The 17,841-nt window shown below is 33.6% G+C and overlaps 1 protein-coding gene across 3 annotated transcripts; it reads left to right on the top strand.

The window, feature by feature from the left end:
- Window positions 1–409: 409 nt before the first annotated feature.
- Window positions 410–16,455, top strand: LOC11443643 (peroxisomal ATPase pex6). 3 transcript variants are annotated; one of them, XM_039833979.1, is made up of 25 exons: window positions 410–615; window positions 1,334–1,934; window positions 2,018–2,142; window positions 2,277–2,371; window positions 2,473–2,718; window positions 3,107–3,203; window positions 3,349–3,403; window positions 6,679–6,744; window positions 8,116–8,273; window positions 8,773–8,843; window positions 8,942–9,136; window positions 9,262–9,300; window positions 10,075–10,182; window positions 10,681–10,770; window positions 10,972–11,047; window positions 11,470–11,566; window positions 11,653–11,722; window positions 11,823–11,999; window positions 12,087–12,209; window positions 13,454–13,537; window positions 14,162–14,346; window positions 15,173–15,311; window positions 15,513–15,572; window positions 15,769–15,840; window positions 15,928–16,455. In XM_039833979.1, the coding sequence occupies exons 2-25, from the start codon at window positions 1,363–1,365 to the stop codon at window positions 16,045–16,047; spliced, it is 3,120 nt and encodes a 1,039-aa protein (XP_039689913.1). In that variant the 5' UTR covers window positions 410–615; window positions 1,334–1,362; the 3' UTR covers window positions 16,048–16,455. The 3 variants fall into 3 exon arrangements, with proteins under 3 accessions (XP_039689913.1, XP_024637178.2, XP_039689914.1); XM_024781410.2 differs by having other exon boundaries at window positions 1,329–1,934; XM_039833980.1 differs by lacking the exon at window positions 6,679–6,744 and having other exon boundaries at window positions 411–615; window positions 1,329–1,934.
- Window positions 16,456–17,841: the final 1,386 nt, after the last annotated feature.

Below are 17,841 nucleotides of genomic sequence, written 5' to 3'. Positions count from 1 at the left end.
TCTCTTAAAATAAAAAATTTAATCGCTTATACCTATTTTTATTTTTCATATTCTCATAAAAATCTAATACAATTGCATTAACTTTATTTGATTTTTAGCATTTTTAGGCGGTGTGTATATATGTATATTATTTGATAAGTTTTACAATTTTTTTATTATGTTTTTTTGGTTATTATTAAAAGAAAAATCCGCAACAATGTTCTGATTGCTGATTATATATAAATGTATATCAGATCGTATATTCAACCCGTGTTTAGATTACATAATCCAAAAAACGGAGGAATTTTAGAAAATAACATATGGATTGAGTGATCGAGGTCGATTAAATACAGATAAATATTGGTTTGGGTGTCCGAGTTGGCGGGTCGACCCACACCCGTGTACATTCTAAAGAAACCTACGATACGATGCACGAGGGGGCAAATGGAACGCAACATTGTTTTTCACTAGTCACTCGATTTCATTGATTCGCAACATAACACAAACACAAAGAGAGCTTCGTTGTTCTATTATCTGAAAACCTTAAACGCTTGTCTCGCACATTCTTTCGCTTATTTTATGGCCTAACTCTCACCTCGCTCTCTCTTCCCAATAATCCTATCCAATCACCAACAGGTCTTCTTTCTTTCATCGATTTCTCCAATTAATCCTTTTTTTTTTTTTTTTTTTTCTTTCTTCCTATTATGTATGATTATTACTATGTTTTTCTTTTTTTTAACATTCTGAATTGTTTTGTGTTGGAGCTTCAACATGTGGATCTTTATGTTTTTGTTTTTTTGTGAATTGATATTTTAATTTAGGCGTTATTCCCTATTTCTTCATATAATTAGCATGGAGGATTCATCTCATTGTTTTCTTAGTCTTGTTGTGGTAAAAAAATAGAATTTTTAAGGCTTTAACTACAATTTTAGTGGCTATTTTCCTTTTTTTGTTTTGTTTTTGTTCATGTTTTACTACCTTGATTTGCATTTGAGTTATAATCCACTCAACACTAGTCACTTTTGGTTCTGTTGTATATCATCACAATATCGGTTTGTTCAAATTCCCCTACCTAATACACGGTGTTATAGCGCTGTGATAGATGCCATTTGACGACATTTTGCACTGTATAACAAATTGCGGAAATTTGTTCAAATTCCACTATGCTATAAGCGCTATAGCGCCTCTATGGCTCCTATTTAACAACATGGTTATGCATATCTATCTGAGGCTACATGTGTGAATTGATTACCCGCATTCTAAGTTGGTGTTTGATTAGTAGAACTATCGAGTACTCAACTCGGTGTTTTATGACTATGAATTATCTAATGGATGTGATTCTTGTGCAGCACAGTTGAAGTTAGAGAAAGGCATTAAATTTCAATGTACTTGAGGAGAATACAGTGCCGAGATCGGAGATGGGCTTTGTTGTTGCAACCATCAAAATACTTCTTTAGACCAAAGTTCTCTGATCATTCTTTGTTACCTAAGACCACGGTCAAAGAATATTCTTCACATGGCGGTATTATCAGAAGAGATGTTTTAGGTTCAGATTCATCTAGTCATATTTTGTCTAGACATAGTTTTACTGGTCTGAACAAAAGACCTAGTTTTTGTCTTAGGAGTAGTCAAATACGCACTTTCAGTTCTGAAAGTGATGGAAGTGGTGCAAGTGAGAATAAACAAGTACATGTTAACGATGGAGCTAATTTTGATAAGGGGAAGAGTCAGCTAGATAAGTCTGGTCAATATGTTAAATGCACCAATTCGCATGCCCGGCTTGGAGAATTGGATCAAGAGGAATGGCTTACTAATGAGAAGCTTGCTGTAGAAAGTAAAAAGAAAGAATCGCAATTTTTGACCAAAAAAGATAGGTTTAAAAATGAGTTTTTGAGAAGAATTGTTCCGTGGGAGAAAATAAACATTTCATGGGACACATTTCCTTATCATATCCAGTAATTACTTTACATTCCTATTCATTACTCTTTTCTTAATTTTAAGGGTTTCTCTTATCTAAAATTTTCATTACCATTTGCAGTGAGCATACGAAAAATCTTCTGACGGAATGTGCTGCTTCCCATTTGAGACATAACAAGTTTGCTTCGTCTTATGGCATTCACCTTGCATCTTCAAGTGGAAGAATTTTGCTTCAGAGCATTCCCGGTCTGTAATTTATTCCACTAATTTTAATTTTTTTTTGTTTACTTTGGATGCTATTTCACAAGAATCTATGACTTACAAGTTTATTCTAATTTTTGTCTTGAGTCTTGATGTTTTTGTTGTCTTTCTATCTTCAGGCACCGAGCTCTATCGCGAGAGAGTAGTTAGAGCTCTTGCACAAGATTTACAAGTTCCGTTGTTGGTGCTTGACAGCAGCGTACTTGCTCCTTATGTAAGTTCCTGAAGAATTTGAAGTCATTCCATGGTTTCGTATTATAACAGTGCAGGTGCTTGAAAGCAAAAAGAAGTTATATCATCTGAATTTTTATGCAGGATATTGATGATGATCAATCTTCAGACTCCGAGTCTGATGATGATAATGCAGAATCTGGGGAAGAGGGTTCGGAGAATGAGGATGATAATGATGCTAGTAATGAAGAAGAGTGGAGCAGCACTGAAGCGAAGTCAGATGCTAGTGATAATGAAGATGATGTCGTAGCATCTGCTGAAGCTGCCCTTAAGAAAGTTAAAGATGCTGTTAAGAAACTCATCCCTTACAATGTTGAAGAATTGGAGAAGGTATATATACAGTTATCTTTTTGCAAGTATTTTTTATTTTATTTTTTGATTTTGTATCCGTGGAAAGATGAAGTATCTGGTTATGGTAGCCTTGGAAGCTTTTAGTGCATAGAATTAAACTTGAGATGATAGAATAAATGGACGCTAAAAAAAGTGGTATTCCGATGCTAATATGTTTTTATTTGCTAGTTTTTAAAATTCACTCAAAGAATAATTCTAGTTTTACACTTTTTTACTACTAGCAGAGGTTAATAACTTCTATTTCTATATGAACATATTCAATTTATATGACAGATAGACAAGTTATAGAACATAAACTTTCATTTTATCGAGGGCTTTATGACAGATGGTTTGAGATCTCACCTCGTACCCCTTAATCTTTCGGCAGATGGTCACTGGTGGAGATACTAGAGATGATACTGCTGAGTCATCAAATTCTGATGATGCCACGTCTTCTGATAAATCTGGATCTAAGCTAAGAAAAGGTAACATGTTCACCCAAGTTGAACTTTGATCATATATGAGCTTGCCATATGTGATTTTCTACCTGCAACCTATTTACTTTCATTTTCCCATTTGTATCCACATTCACATGATTGTCTACATTACTGCTTTGTTAAAATTTTTTAGGTGCCCGCGTGAAGTATATTGGGCCTTCAATAGAATTTTCAGATGCCGATGATAGGTAATAAAACATTTCTTCCTTCTTTCTTCTACTACTACGAGAGGACAATGATTGCGGTATGGCTAATATCGGTAAATAATTGCGGTAGACTTTTTTTAAGTAAACGGATGGACAATTTGATGATGTTGAGACCAACAAAAGCAGTAGAAAATGAATGGAATCAATGCTTCATTTTTCAATTCAAATAAAATCAATAAACCTATTAGAGTGAAATGATAATAATGCACCGAGGAATATTAAATATCTTCCTCAGTAGAGAAGCCAAAAGAAAACAAATAGCCCAAGAAGCACAGAGAAGATGTGTTGACTATTTGAATATTAAAAGAGAGTTTCTTTGAAACAGTACAGAGCCAGAGCATCATAGAAACGATGTATATGCATGCACAAATGGATTTCATTCAATATGCAGTGACACCAGTAAAGAGACCCGTTATTAATGCAGGCATTGTACACTAGAGGTTTGAGTCCCAATTACAGAATTAAGAATTCCATCTATTACGGAGGTTTGAGTCCCACAAAATTAAATCCCAATAAGTCATCGAGAATCTTTAAAATTATAGTCTATAACACTTCCTATGTATCATTTATGTAGTTCTCTAGTGTACAATCCCTGGTTGTAGTGAGGGTAATTATAGAGGAGTCGGCGGTAATTGTTGAAAGTCCAACATTAACTAAAGAATGAAGATATGGCTATCGCTTATAACTTATAAGGCTTGGTCAGTCCTCACCTACCAAGTTGGTAAGTTAGGCTCCAAGCCAAAATTTTGAAATAGTATCAGAGGCTATCCTAGACATTTTATTGGGCCAAGATCTCTATTACTCTACCCACATTAGTCCATACTCCAGTTTCCAGTTCTGGGCGTGAAGGTGTCTGTTGATTTCTATGTTATTCTTATTCCTACCGCATTGGTCCGAATTTCAGATGTCTAATCTTGGGCGTGGGGTGTGTTGAAAATCCCACGTTGGTTTTGTGGGGTCCCAAGCCCAAATGTTTAGAGCGACATTGCTCGGTGGTGGTAGATTTGACTTGTATGAATCCCAAATCTATGTTATTTTTCTTTTTACGTTCTTTGAAATGTCAATTCTTTAATAGTAAGAGTTTCAAGAGATTTTGTGTTCTAACTCTTTATATACTGATACTGTCTTATTCAATAGACAAGGTTTATTAGGAACATATATCTTGTGTTTCTCTATTACAAGCTCGCGATGTGCTATAGTCTTTCCCCTCTCCTATCAACTTGTGGTGGATTTTATTAATTTTTTTAGAACTTTGTGATGGAATTATATATGCCAGTGTTGTCGTTGATGAAAAGCTTAAAAACCGGCATATGAACACGCCATTGTGACCTATGGTGCCGACATGGCGGCATCCTTTCACAAATTTCCTATGGTAGTTTTTGAAAAATTTGCCACCCCATTTTGCCATGGCGCCATTTGACAATACTGATATATGCCAATAATTGGTGAATAATTTCATTTATGTCATAGTTTTGCTTTATAAAAAGGTTTTGTTTTTACTTGAGTACAATAAGTTCTAGGATAACCTGCTTAAGCGTGTTTGGTGCAAGTACTCGGGTAATGGGTACGAGTCATGTAATTCTGAACTTATGAACAGTAGTAGTTTTAGTAACTGTCTTGGGACTTGGTACCTAAGTAGCTATGTAAAATCCATGTTCCTTCCAAAAGACTTGATTCAAAACCTTTGTTACGAGACTCTGAGTTAAACATGAAATGTAATATTGCTTATAGAAAAGGTACTACTCCCTCTGTCCCACAGTATATAGTTTGCCCCATTTTATATTTCATTTTACAACATCAATGAATCACTAATGTTTCTTTTTCTACTATACCCCTTACTATTTTATTATTCTTTTATTTTTCAATTCTTTTAATTTATCTTTCCTATACTATTAGTGAAGGATAATGTTAGAATCGAAAAATCAAATTCTAATATTTATTATTATTAGGATTTCAATTTACGGTTAGTATTTATTATATTTATTCTATATGCTATTATAAATAGCGGTAAGTGTAGTTTGACTTAAACATACAAAATCACAAATTGAACATGGTGTCGGAGCAGGTTTTGATCATGTGACTATTGGAGTTCATTAAAGCTGCTGCGGGCGGCAAGTTGCCGCTGCCAGCCATAAACCTAAGTTTCCTTCAAGTTTCCATACTTTTCTAGTGCTTCTGCATCTCTTTCCCGTGAGCCTCCAAACATGTTATTCGTTTTCGATGATTATTTTTCGGCTATTCGTTTTCGAGCAACACATCTCTTCTTTGGTGGACCTTCTCCGGCGTGTATCATCAATCACCATTGATACCACCGTAATATTATCGCTGTTACCAGTCCAGCCACCTGAACGATACCGTCGTTGGAGCAGCCGCTCCTTGGGGAATTTTCCAGCAAGCTATTTTCCGATTAGTTCTCGACTTTTGTGTCATCCTTCCGGCGTAATATTCACAATTTCTCCTTCCGTTATTCACTATCAGCTGGTCCACATTTCTGTCTTGCTTCCATCATGTTATGCGCATTCACTGTGCTTCATCCGGTGCTTCTCTTTTCCATTGGTGGGTTTCTCTCTGCATCCAGCTCTGATTTAACCAGCCGCTCCTTCTCCGGTGAGACACATTCCTGAACACCACCATAACCACCTTAGGAATCCTCCAACGAGCACAACTGTCTTTGCTACAATTACCTTTGGCCCCGCTATAATTTTTCAAGCTACAGCCCTGCTGTTTCTATTTCCTCACATTACTTCCCACCCGTTATAACAAGCTGAAAGCTTACTAAGCTTTAGCGAGTGTTAGAATCAAATAATCAATTCCTAATATTTATCATTAGGAATTCAATTTATTGGTAGGCTTAGAATTGGCAAGTCCTATCAATTACTACTATATATTGTGTTTATTCTATATGCAATTTTCACAATCAATAAGAATACAAATTCCGATTTTCTCTCTTTCTAACAGTGTCTGATTTTGAAACATAATCATAAATTCAACAGTTAATTTTGTAACTCATAATTTCTTTTTTCCGATACAAAATTAACTACTTTTCTTAATTCGTGTGCGGAGTTCTTAAGTGACATATATTTTGGGATGGATGGAGTATAATACAATTTTGAGCAGGCGCTCAGTTATTTTGAGCACTGAAGGCGTGGTTCTAGAAAGCTGCCTCAACTATTTCTTGTAAAACCAACGCAACGCATCATACCCATAGGACTTTAAGTTAGCAATCACCTGACATTGGCATATATACTTTATCACAGGATTGCACTGGGGAAGATACCGACATCTGATGGTCCAACTAGTGCTTATATTATTATACCTGAAAGGTGGGTTTTTAAACTTTTTTCCCTGTGTGTAAAAATCAAACTGTTAAGTGCCTCTCTCGCCTTTCGGCATTTTCCTAAAATCAGTTTTATTTTAAATATTTAAACTGATCAAAGCCTAACCCGAAAAAGAAAGTAATTCAACTCATCAAGGAATTTTATAGTCATATGAGTATGTTTGAAGTCGGTGTTTAAATTGCAAATTGTTGGAAATCTGAGTTAGTTATTGGTTGTATTGGGATCAGTGTTTGAGTTTTGAGCAGTTACTCGTTGTATTTTTCATATTTAATTACCTCTGTTATGACCATGTGCCAGTCTATAGTTCGCCATAGGTTGAACGGTGATTAACTCTTAACTATTTCTCCTCTCCCTCTTGTCTATTTGTGCACCTTGTTACAACACAATTTAACATTCGGCTAACGGCAGCTGGTCATTTGAGTGCAATGTTAACTTAAATGCCGACAAAGACAATCTATTTTAGGTTTCTGCTTCTATTTTGGGTGTGTGAAAGGTTTCATTGTTTTTCCTATGTGATCTGATACTTACCTAATAGTTATTTTGTTGGGTTGTCTACTCTTGATCTGATACTTGCCTAATATATCTTATCTTATTTCCTTATTTAACTGCTTTGAGGAATTTATTACCCAAGAGTTTTTTGTCGGGTTGTCTACTTGTGATCTGATACTTACCTAATAGATATCATCTTATTTCCTTATTTAACTGCTTTGGGGAATTTATGTGAGTTCCTTATTGAAGTGATTGGGCATGGAATCATAACAATCGTGGAAGAGTAGATTATTAATTAGTTACATTTTCTATTTCTATTAACATTTGTGTGATAGTTTGGCTATTCATGTTGTAGATTTTATTAGGGCAGAAGGCATAATCAATGGCTTGCATTTTGACTTGTATCTCTGACTGTGCATTTATGTAAATCTACATCCTTGTTATTCATTGTTAATAAAATTCCAGATGACCAAACGTCTTGTCTTAAATATATTGTAGCATTGTCTTCTGTTTGCATGTTACAAATTTGTAATATTCATAAGTTGTGATTTTATATGTTGCTGCTTTGCTCATCTCTTATGTTTTTTCTGCTTGTATTTGTGTTTCCCTTTTCTGGTCATTGGTTTTATATCTGATACTAGGGTGTAGTACTAATTGATAGTAAGATGTATAAGATTAGTTTTTGTCTATCTTATGCCACATTTAAAATTATGGTGTGACTTTCCTTTAATATCACCCTCAAATTATTTTATATTAATCTAAACAACATATTGCATGCAATTGAGAATTTATAGGTCTCAGAGATGCTTATAGCTTGCAGGTATATTTTTTTTTTTTGGCAATTAACCAACTGTATATATATTGCAGGGAAATAAGTTTATCTAACGGTCAGAAAGGAGAGATATATGAGGTTAATGGAGACCGAGTTGCTGTCATTTGGGATATTAATGAAGAGAAGGCCAATGAAAATGAGGTGGAAAACCTTAACAACAGTCGTGCAAAACCATCAGTTTATTGGATAAATGGTACATTTTTCTGATTCAAAATATTGAAGAACTTCAATCTTAGTAACTTTTAAGTCAACTTCCTTGTACTTTCTATGTGTAGTTGATTGTCCGGAAATACTTTTATGTTTTCAAATTTTATTTTGCACAATTTAACTAATCTGCATCTGTTGGTTCTTAAACTGGCAATGGAGTTTGACATTTTTCCCAAGCGTATTTTATTTTTTAGAAAGTAATGTTTTTTAGCCTAATTGAACTGAGTGAGTTATCTTGATCTCTGTTAAATACATGCTGCTATGTGTTTGATGGTTAAGTTATTATAATTTATAAACTTATTAATTATTATCAGAGGTTGAATTAGTACTTTCTGTCCTAGGACATAGATACAGTTTCTCGAGTTTTATACTGTTGCTGCAGCTACTCTGATATAAGTATTTGAACTTTACTCCTCCCTTAGGGATAGTAAATTATGTTAGTTCTCCTGACTAAGCAAACTAAGAATTTTTGACTTTTCAAACAGTTAAGGACATAGAGAATGATCTTGATGCTCAATCACATGATTGCTACATAGCAGTGGAGGCTTTATGTGAGGTATAGTGCTCTGGTAATTTTGGAATTTTGGAATCTCATAATAAATGAATCAAAATCTTGTTTTAATGATAGGTGACGCATGTCTATTGCTTTTTCAGGTTTTGAATTCCAAAAGACCTCTTATAGTGTATTTTCCGGATAGTTCACAGTGGTTGCATAAATCAGTTCCTAAGTCAAATCGAAATGAGTTTTTTCACAAGGTTGAGGAGATGTTTGACCGTTTATATGGCCCTGTAGTATTGATTTGTGGCCAAAACAAAGTTCATTCAGGATCAAAGGAGAAGGAGAAGTTTGTAAGCTTTAATTGTCATTTATCTTCATGAAGTATTATATTCTTAATGTCTGCTCAAATGTATGGATTTCATTTAGCGAATAATATCTTTAACTTTCTTCCTTAATCATATGCAATGCTCGACAGACAATGATACTTCCAAACTTTGGACGTGTTGCTAAGCTGGTAATGCTTTCTATCTCTACAAATTTATGCATCTCCTTAAATATTGTATGTTTAAATGTTTTTAGGTTCAAATTATGCCGATGTTGAATCACTATTATTCTTAACTATAGGCTATAGCATGTTGATAACTGTAACTACGTATAATTTATTCATGATTGGAATTGATGTCAGCTTTTTCCATCCTGCAAATGTACTTTTTTCCCTTTCTAATAGCAATAATTCTTTGTTTACTTTAAGAAAACTTAACGTCAACAATCAATCAATATGAGTAAATGCTTTGTAGAGTAACTAATGATATTGATTGTTAATTTGAGAATTTCATTGTTTTAGTGTCTTAAATTGCTATCATGTTCCCATGCATTTGACTTCCTTTGCTTTATTTGTTTTCAAATCTGGTTATTCTATTTATGAACTGCTATTTCTTTTACGACAATTTTTTACTGTCAATTTTATGCTGCCTAACTGCAATTATAAGAGAAACTATTAGGAAAGATTTAGAGGTTAATGAGTTTGATCCAAATATGGTTTTTGATAGAAAGCTATGTTATAATTTGATCAATGTAGCTGACCCCACTTATTGGGATAAGGTTTGGTTGTTGTTGTAAGTGTAATTATAATTTGTCCTATTGCGTGTCTCTGCTTTATCAACTGTTGAACTGAATATGACTAAGAAATCAGTGGTCAATAAAATAATAACTGCAGCATTATGAAAATCGCCATTTTTTTTTTTCTTGGGTTCTTATTTATTTAATTCATTTTCATATTTGTTTACAGCCTCTTTCTTTGAAGCATCTGACTGATGGATTCAAAGGGGGAAAGACATCAGAAGAGGATGATATTAACAAGCTCTTCTCTAATGTTTTGAGTGTACATCCACCAAAGGTAATTGTTTTGTATTTTGCATCTTCATAAGGTAATCATGATGAATCACCAATATCAAACATTTAAAGTTTAAGGATTTCAGGGCACTATCCCCATCACTACTGTACAAACAATAACATTAAATGGCTATGGCCTATATACAAGTCAGACATATATTTGTTAACTAACATACTAGAAGAAAATTTGGCCTATGTACATCTGTATGTATATATTTCTATATTTCTGAAAACAGTGCAGCATTTTTGTAATTAGAAGTAACAATAGTAAATGAAAATTGAAAATAGAAACATTTTCACAAATTAAACTGGCACTTACAATTCTTTATGTAATTAAAACAGAAATCATATATTGGTTTAGCTGTTGATTGTCTTTGTATCTCCTCTAAGGTTGTAGACTGAGGATTATCAGGCTTTTGATCTTATGTACAATTTGATATGTATGACTCTAATAGTTGTTTATGTCATGGTTTCGTCTGATATTCTTTATGATACATTACAGGAGGAGAATTTACAGACAGTATTCAAAAAACAACTCGAGGAAGACAGGAAGATTGTGATATCACGTAGTAATTTGAATGAACTACGAAAGGTAATTCTCAGTAAATCTATGCACGTGTAGTCTTAAATATATTTTTGTCTCAAAACTGTCATACTTTGATGATTTTTCTTGTTCAATCCATCCCCCCTCCCAAATATATATGTCAAGTACGTTGTCCCCGGAGTATGTTTTCTATGAATGCGTTTCACACCATCAATATTAAATATATATAGCTGGATTTTCATGTCGCAGGTTCTTGAAGAACATCAGCTATCGTGCACAGACCTCTTGCATGTGAATACTGATGGCATCGTTATAACTAAGCAAAGTAAGAGATTTTAGTTAATTTCAAAACTGTTTCACTTGTTATCTTGTATTGTATGCTATAGTCTTTTCTTCCTCATTGATTGTACGAGTACCTTCTAACATAAAGTGGTTGAGCTGGAACATTGGAAGGAGTATGAGGAGGTTTAGGGTTCAAAGCCTGGCCACAACATAACACTCTTAACAACTAACATTTTCCTTTAAAGAAAGTTCCCTAAGGGGGGAACTGTTGAGGAATTATGTTGTACTTATGTGAAGTACAACATTATTTAGTACTTTGGGAATATGTAAAGCTTTATTCTATACTTAATACTTCATACTTTCGTATCTTTGACAAGTTCCCTGTATAGGCATCATTAATAATTGCCATGATCGAACTTCATGTGTTTGCATGTCACGATTTTTGTCATTTAATTTTGTTTTCAGAAGCTGAGAAACTGGTAGGCTGGGCAAAAAATCATTACTTATCATCATGCCTGCTTCCTTCTATCAAAGGAGAAAGATTGTGCATACCTCGTGAAAGGTATACGTGTAAATCCTATCATTCTATTGTATATATTTATTCAGGCAGAATTATAACTCATTATTTGTTCTTTCCCTTGTGTGAAGTCTTGAAATTGCAATCTCAAGGATGAAAGGCATGGAAACTATGTCACGAAAATCTTCTCAGAACCTCAAGGCATGTGGTTTATTTTACTGTTACTTGTAAATTATAAGTGATCATAAGCTCAGCCTTTTTTATCTTATGTTGTTTTTGATCATACAAAATATGGTTACAGAACCTTGCGAAGGATGAATTTGAGAGCAATTTCGTTTCAGCTGTTGTAGCTCCTGGTGAAATTGGGGTGAAGTTTGATGACATAGGCGCTCTTGAAGATGTTAAGAAGGCACTTCAGGAACTTGTTATTCTTCCAATGAGAAGACCTGAGCTTTTCTCTCATGGAAACTTGTTGCGGGTAATGGTCCTTGTTATTCTGATTCTAACAAAATCAGTTTTGTTATCTTCTTTTGTTGTGTATAATAAATTTGAGGAAACTTTTCAGCCCTGCAAAGGAATCTTACTTTTTGGTCCTCCTGGAACTGGGAAAACCCTTCTGGCGAAGGCACTTGCAACAGAAGCTGGTGCAAATTTTATCAGTGTAACTGGTTCAACCCTTACTTCAAAGGTAATTTCGATTATAGCACGTCTGCCTTTTTAAGTTGATACTTTTATTGCAATTAAAATTAGGCCGTTGGTCCAAGCAAGGATTAGGCTGTAGCGGATCTGTCAAGTTATTGCTTTTTCCTCGTAATATTCTTTATTTTACCTAGTACTGGAAGCCGTGAATGATGTGGATATGGAAAGTGAGAGATTGATAACATTGCTGAAATGTGCTCATATCTTAGTGTATATGTCTGATTTCTTTGTTACACAGCACATAATATACTTGATCTAAATGAAATTGACAATTTTTTTTTTTTTTGGCTTTTTGGTAGAGTCAAATGGCATCAATTGATCCATACCCAACTCCACCTAGTAAGATGATTTTTAAGGAAAAATAAAACATACAAGTGGCTCAAAATTGCAGAGTCTGATTTCTTTGCATGTTAGTAATAGAAATTCTTTTCAAGCAACAATGTACTCAAGCATCAGTGAAAAGCTAAAAACACAATCCAGTTCAATAACAAATGTAAGGAAATGTGGAATCTTTGAATGCTTCACATTCCTTTCTAACCTAATACACCGGAGAACTGCTTAAAACTGTAACTTTAAATCGTAGCTTCTTTTTTCTTGCCAAATATTTTTAGCATACGATGAGAAACAGCTTAGCTGTAAGGGCACCTTCATAAGATCTTAGCTTCCTTACTATGCAAAAACATGTTGGTTCTGTTTCTAAAGTAGACCTTAACATTTACATGATTAAGTACTACTGTCCTATGAAAGATTTGACCATAGGGGAAATTTTAGACTTCCAAGTGGGATTTGGCAATGAGGAACAGCTAATGAATATGAGAATGGGTTGGAGCATAGACGATTAAGAAGACACTCTTAAGAGAATGTAAATATGGGGTAAACTTGAGTGAAAAGCAAATGGGCTTACAATTAACTAGTTTTGTCTATTATCAAGTTCCTTTGCTTTTTTTCATGAATTTTATTATATGAATTGTTCCAGTAGTTTAAAGGCTCACGAGTTTCTTCTGTATTGTGTGATATCTGTTAAGAAATGGATTAGGTTTAAATTATATTATGTTGAGTAAATATCTCTATCATTAGGTTTGTTGGTTTTTATCCCTACAATCAAGGGATTTAGCTGTAGATTTGATTGCAATCACTTGGTTATAAATAACAAGGCTGAGAGTAATTTTTCTCAAGCAATTCAAATCATCTCATTTAACAATATCTTTATTTTTTGTTTCTTTGCTGATACAGTGGTTTGGAGATGCTGAGAAACTAACGAAAGCGCTTTTCTCATTTGCCAGCAAGCTTGCACCTGTCATTATATTTGTTGATGAAGTGAGTGTGTGAATGCATACCTTCTCCCATCTCTGATTTTGCTTTTATAAGCATGCATGGCTTTCTAGAAATAGACTGTACTTTTTCCGGTACATTGAATTTTGCAGCGTTTTCAATGTCTTCTGATATTGATGTTTTTGTTCATTATTTTGATTTAATAATGCAATAGAAAGAAATGCAATTCAAGAAAGTTCAATAATAATTTAAAGTGGAACTTTAAAAGACTAATCATGTCAGTTCAAGCGATTAATTGAATTAGAAAGAGAAAAAAGTTTTTCACACAGAATATACAGCACTTTTATTTAGCATTGTATGTGAACTGAATTAGTTCTAAGAGAAAAAAAAAAATCAAATCCAGTGATAATGGCTTTCTCATTCAATCATCCAATCAGCTTGTTTCTAAATTAAATCCAATGCAATCCAATCTAAAGGTCATGTTTTGAAAAAATAAACTAAAACGTTCCAAAAAATAGATTGCACTTTCCAGAAATGGACCCTCAAATGTGGGAAAAAAATCTAAAGTTTACTGGCAATCTTCCTTCTTTTGTTTTTCTACGCTTTATCAGTTTATCTATCTCCATCACGAATTAGAAAATTGATTTCTGACTAGAATTTATATCGTAGGTAGACAGTTTGCTTGGGGCTCGAGGTGGTGCTCATGAGCATGAGGCCACTAGAAGAATGAGGAACGAGTTCATGGCAGCGTGGGATGGATTGAGGTCAAAAGAAAATCAAAGAATTCTCATTCTTGGTGCAACAAACCGTCCATTTGACCTTGATGATGCTGTTATTCGTCGTTTACCCAGAAGGTAAACTGTAAGATTCCTTCTAGAAATATTGGCTGAAGGGTTATAACTTATGAGTTATGATCATTATCTTGTGTCACTTCTGTAATTATTTGTGAAAACATGAAATAATATTTTTTTTCAAATCGACGAAGTCCTTAATTCTACTTAAGAAATTGGGGGTGTTAAGAATCAAATTGTTGAATTTGAAGGATTTAATTGTACTCAGAAAAAAAGTTATATAAAATGTAATGTGACTGATATCTTGCATATTATTATCATTACAAAAGGCAACATGTACCATAAGTAAATAAGAAAGCGAAGCATGATAAATGAGATTACAGTGACTAATTATATCGATAATTTATGTTAACCAAAATTACTATAATGATATGTTCAATATTTCCTATTACTCTTTGTTAAGCATAAGCATAATAAGATTTACTCTTGTTACAATTTATAAATTAAGAAAGTATTGTTTAGAAAACTATACGATATGATAATATTTTTATAAATATTATATTATTAGAAATAAAATATTTCTTCACCTGGGGACTGCCAGGCATCTGATGCCACTCCAGATTTCCTACCAACAACTCTTGGCAACTCCGAGTGACACTCTCTAAAGCTTAAGTATTTCTGATAGAGGCCCATGGATAGATTTATACATATGTATTTATTTGAAAAATTGTTAATAGCTTTTACAGCCAAGGGAAAAAATTCAATAAATATATTGATGCACTGTTAATATTGTCAATTAGTTTACTTAAATTTCAAGTTTACATTTACATTTGGGAGGTATGTGACAAATACAAGTACACCTTTGCTAACTGAGCTCATATTTCTCTAGGATATATGTTGATTTACCAGATGTGGAGAATCGAATGAAGATTCTAAGAATATTTCTTGCAAAAGAAAATCTGAATCCTGATTTTCAGTATGACAAACTTGCTAGCTTGACTGAAGGATACTCTGGCAGTGATTTGAAGGTAAATATTGTCAAGTGCATCTGAATAAAAACCACTATATTTTAGGCACTCCCTTAATTTGCCTCTCAACCCTCAGATTCCTCACATGACGAACATAATGCGGACAATTTTCATGTGTTTCTTTTGCTGCAATACATAATATTCTCTGGTTATCTGTCTCCGGTCATATATCTCACGCTGCTTTGTGCTTATATTTGGCAGAACCTCTGTGTCGCTGCAGCATATAGACCTGTTCAAGAGCTCTTAGAGGAAGAAAAGAAGGTACGGGGACTAAAAAATTGTTCGCACTGAATTTGATAAACATGCAGTCAATACACAAAACTTGCTCGGATTTCTTGTCAAGATTTTTGTTTTTCACCTTATCTTCTTTCCACCCGGCACTGCCACGTATGTTGGTACTTCAGTTGAATTTGTTTGCCTCCTAACCAACATGATGCTATTTTTTTGGCTTACACAGAGAGACAATGATACTACAACTTCTGTATTAAGGCCCCTTAATTTGGATGATTTCGTGCAAGCAAAATCCAAGGTATACATATTTTTGTAACATTTGAATTGTTATGTTCCTATTCTTAGTAGTCCAAATGTGAAATAACTGGCTCGTCATAATATGCAGGTGGGTCCATCTGTTGCCTATGATGCAACCAGCATGAATGAGTTAAGGAAGTGGAATGAAATGTACGGTGAAGGCGGTAGTAGAACAAAATCACCATTCGGATTTGGGGACCGATCTTGAAGGAAGGGTTCATTAGTAACTTATTACCAGTGCTTCTTATATTATAGCAAAGCAATTTACACAAGTCAACATGGCAAAGGAGCTCTACATAGATTTTCACTTTACACTTTTAAATGGCCTCTGCATTTCACAGCTTCTGCCAAATTATTATTTGGTATCCTCTTTGGTGTAGTTTTTGGTATAAGCAATGTATTCCCCTAATTTATTCATATGGTCCAAGGTGTACTTTCATTCTGTTTTTGCACGGAAATATTGGGTAGTACAAGTAACAATATATCTGTAATGAAATGTAGGTAGCCACTAATTTTGTGTAGGAATACAAGTTAACAATAGGGGTAATTTCCCCAACAATTTTTTTATGTTGGCAATGTTTAATAATTAAATATTTTTATATGGTGTTCTGCCGTATATGTTTCTGTCTTGTGTTGGTGTTATTAAAATAAGGGTCCATAATGAAACAAAGTATATGAAATTAAGATTGGATTGATCAACATTTTTGGATTCACAGCAGGCAAAAATCTGTTTTTTTCTTTTTCTCTTTGGGTAAGCATGATGAATGCAAAGTATCCATCTAATTCTATAAAAACCAAATGAAGAAAAAAAAAATACATGGTTAGGGTTCAGGTCTTCCAAAAATAACTGGTGAGTTTTGGAAGATCAGGTCTTCCAAAAAGAAGGTTCATTGAGAGTTTGAGTCTCTTGAACGAGTGTGGTAAGTACCAACTGCAGACTTGGACTTGGGGTTTTGAGAAATATTTCGTCTTTAGGAGCACCCCCCAAAACTCACCAGTTGGTTGCAATTCCATTTGAACCTTAGGATTGAGCTCTTTGTAGTTAACAATTCATCCTGAGATTAAGTAGAATTGATCACCACAATTTTCTTATCGTGTTCGGAAATATTCCACAGCAGAAGCGATCTCAGGAACTACCAACTTCTGAGTTGCATGGTTAGTCTCCTTAGGTGATTCATGAGCTTTAGGGGTTGTAACCTTTCAAATTTCTCTGTCGTCAATCACAATGTCAGTGACTTGGTTCTGCTTCTGAAGATCAGCATCATTTTCATGGGATTGACCTCCATTTGGCTCAAAGATTGTTCATCATCAACATGAATAGACTGCAACTCCCCATTCTTCTTGTGTATGTCTTCCTGATTAATAGTATTAGGAATAAAATCTTCATCATTAGTATTGTCCACAAAGGGGAATTTTTTCAACATTGACGATAAAATGATTTATATAAAGACGAAATATTCATTGTTATTGGAATTTTTTCATCCATTGTTATTGGAACAATTGATTTTCAACATTGATTTTCATCCATTTCATTAGAGTAATATCGACAATTGATTTTCAAAATCTGGAACAATTGATTTTTTAACCAAAAAATACACAATTGATTTCTTCGTTTTTATGTATTAAATATGTATATTAGAGTCGTGCATAACAATAAAAAAACACCATCAACCAAATACAAGCATATCGATCATAAAGAACATCATCAACTAACTACATGCATGTGTTTTGAATACATTATTTATAATTCTTCATGTATTAAATATGAATTTAAAGTCATACATGTCATATGATAATGAATATTATATATGTCAATTAAAAATAAAAATAATTGTAAATTCTAACCTTTATCACATCTATGTATTTTGTATTTATTATCTATCAAATAACTAATTTTTTTTTTTATTTTTTTTATTTTTATGAATAATCTTAAAATTTTGCACCGTTCAATTTTTTTGGATAAATTATAATAATTGTATTTAAAACAAATATAAATTATTTT

The sequence above is a fragment of the Medicago truncatula genome, chromosome 4 (assembly GCF_003473485.1).
Source record: "Medicago truncatula cultivar Jemalong A17 chromosome 4, MtrunA17r5.0-ANR, whole genome shotgun sequence".
Classification (NCBI taxonomy): Eukaryota; Viridiplantae; Streptophyta; class Magnoliopsida; order Fabales; family Fabaceae; genus Medicago; species Medicago truncatula.
This window is presented reverse-complemented; position numbering and strand designations above follow the sequence as displayed.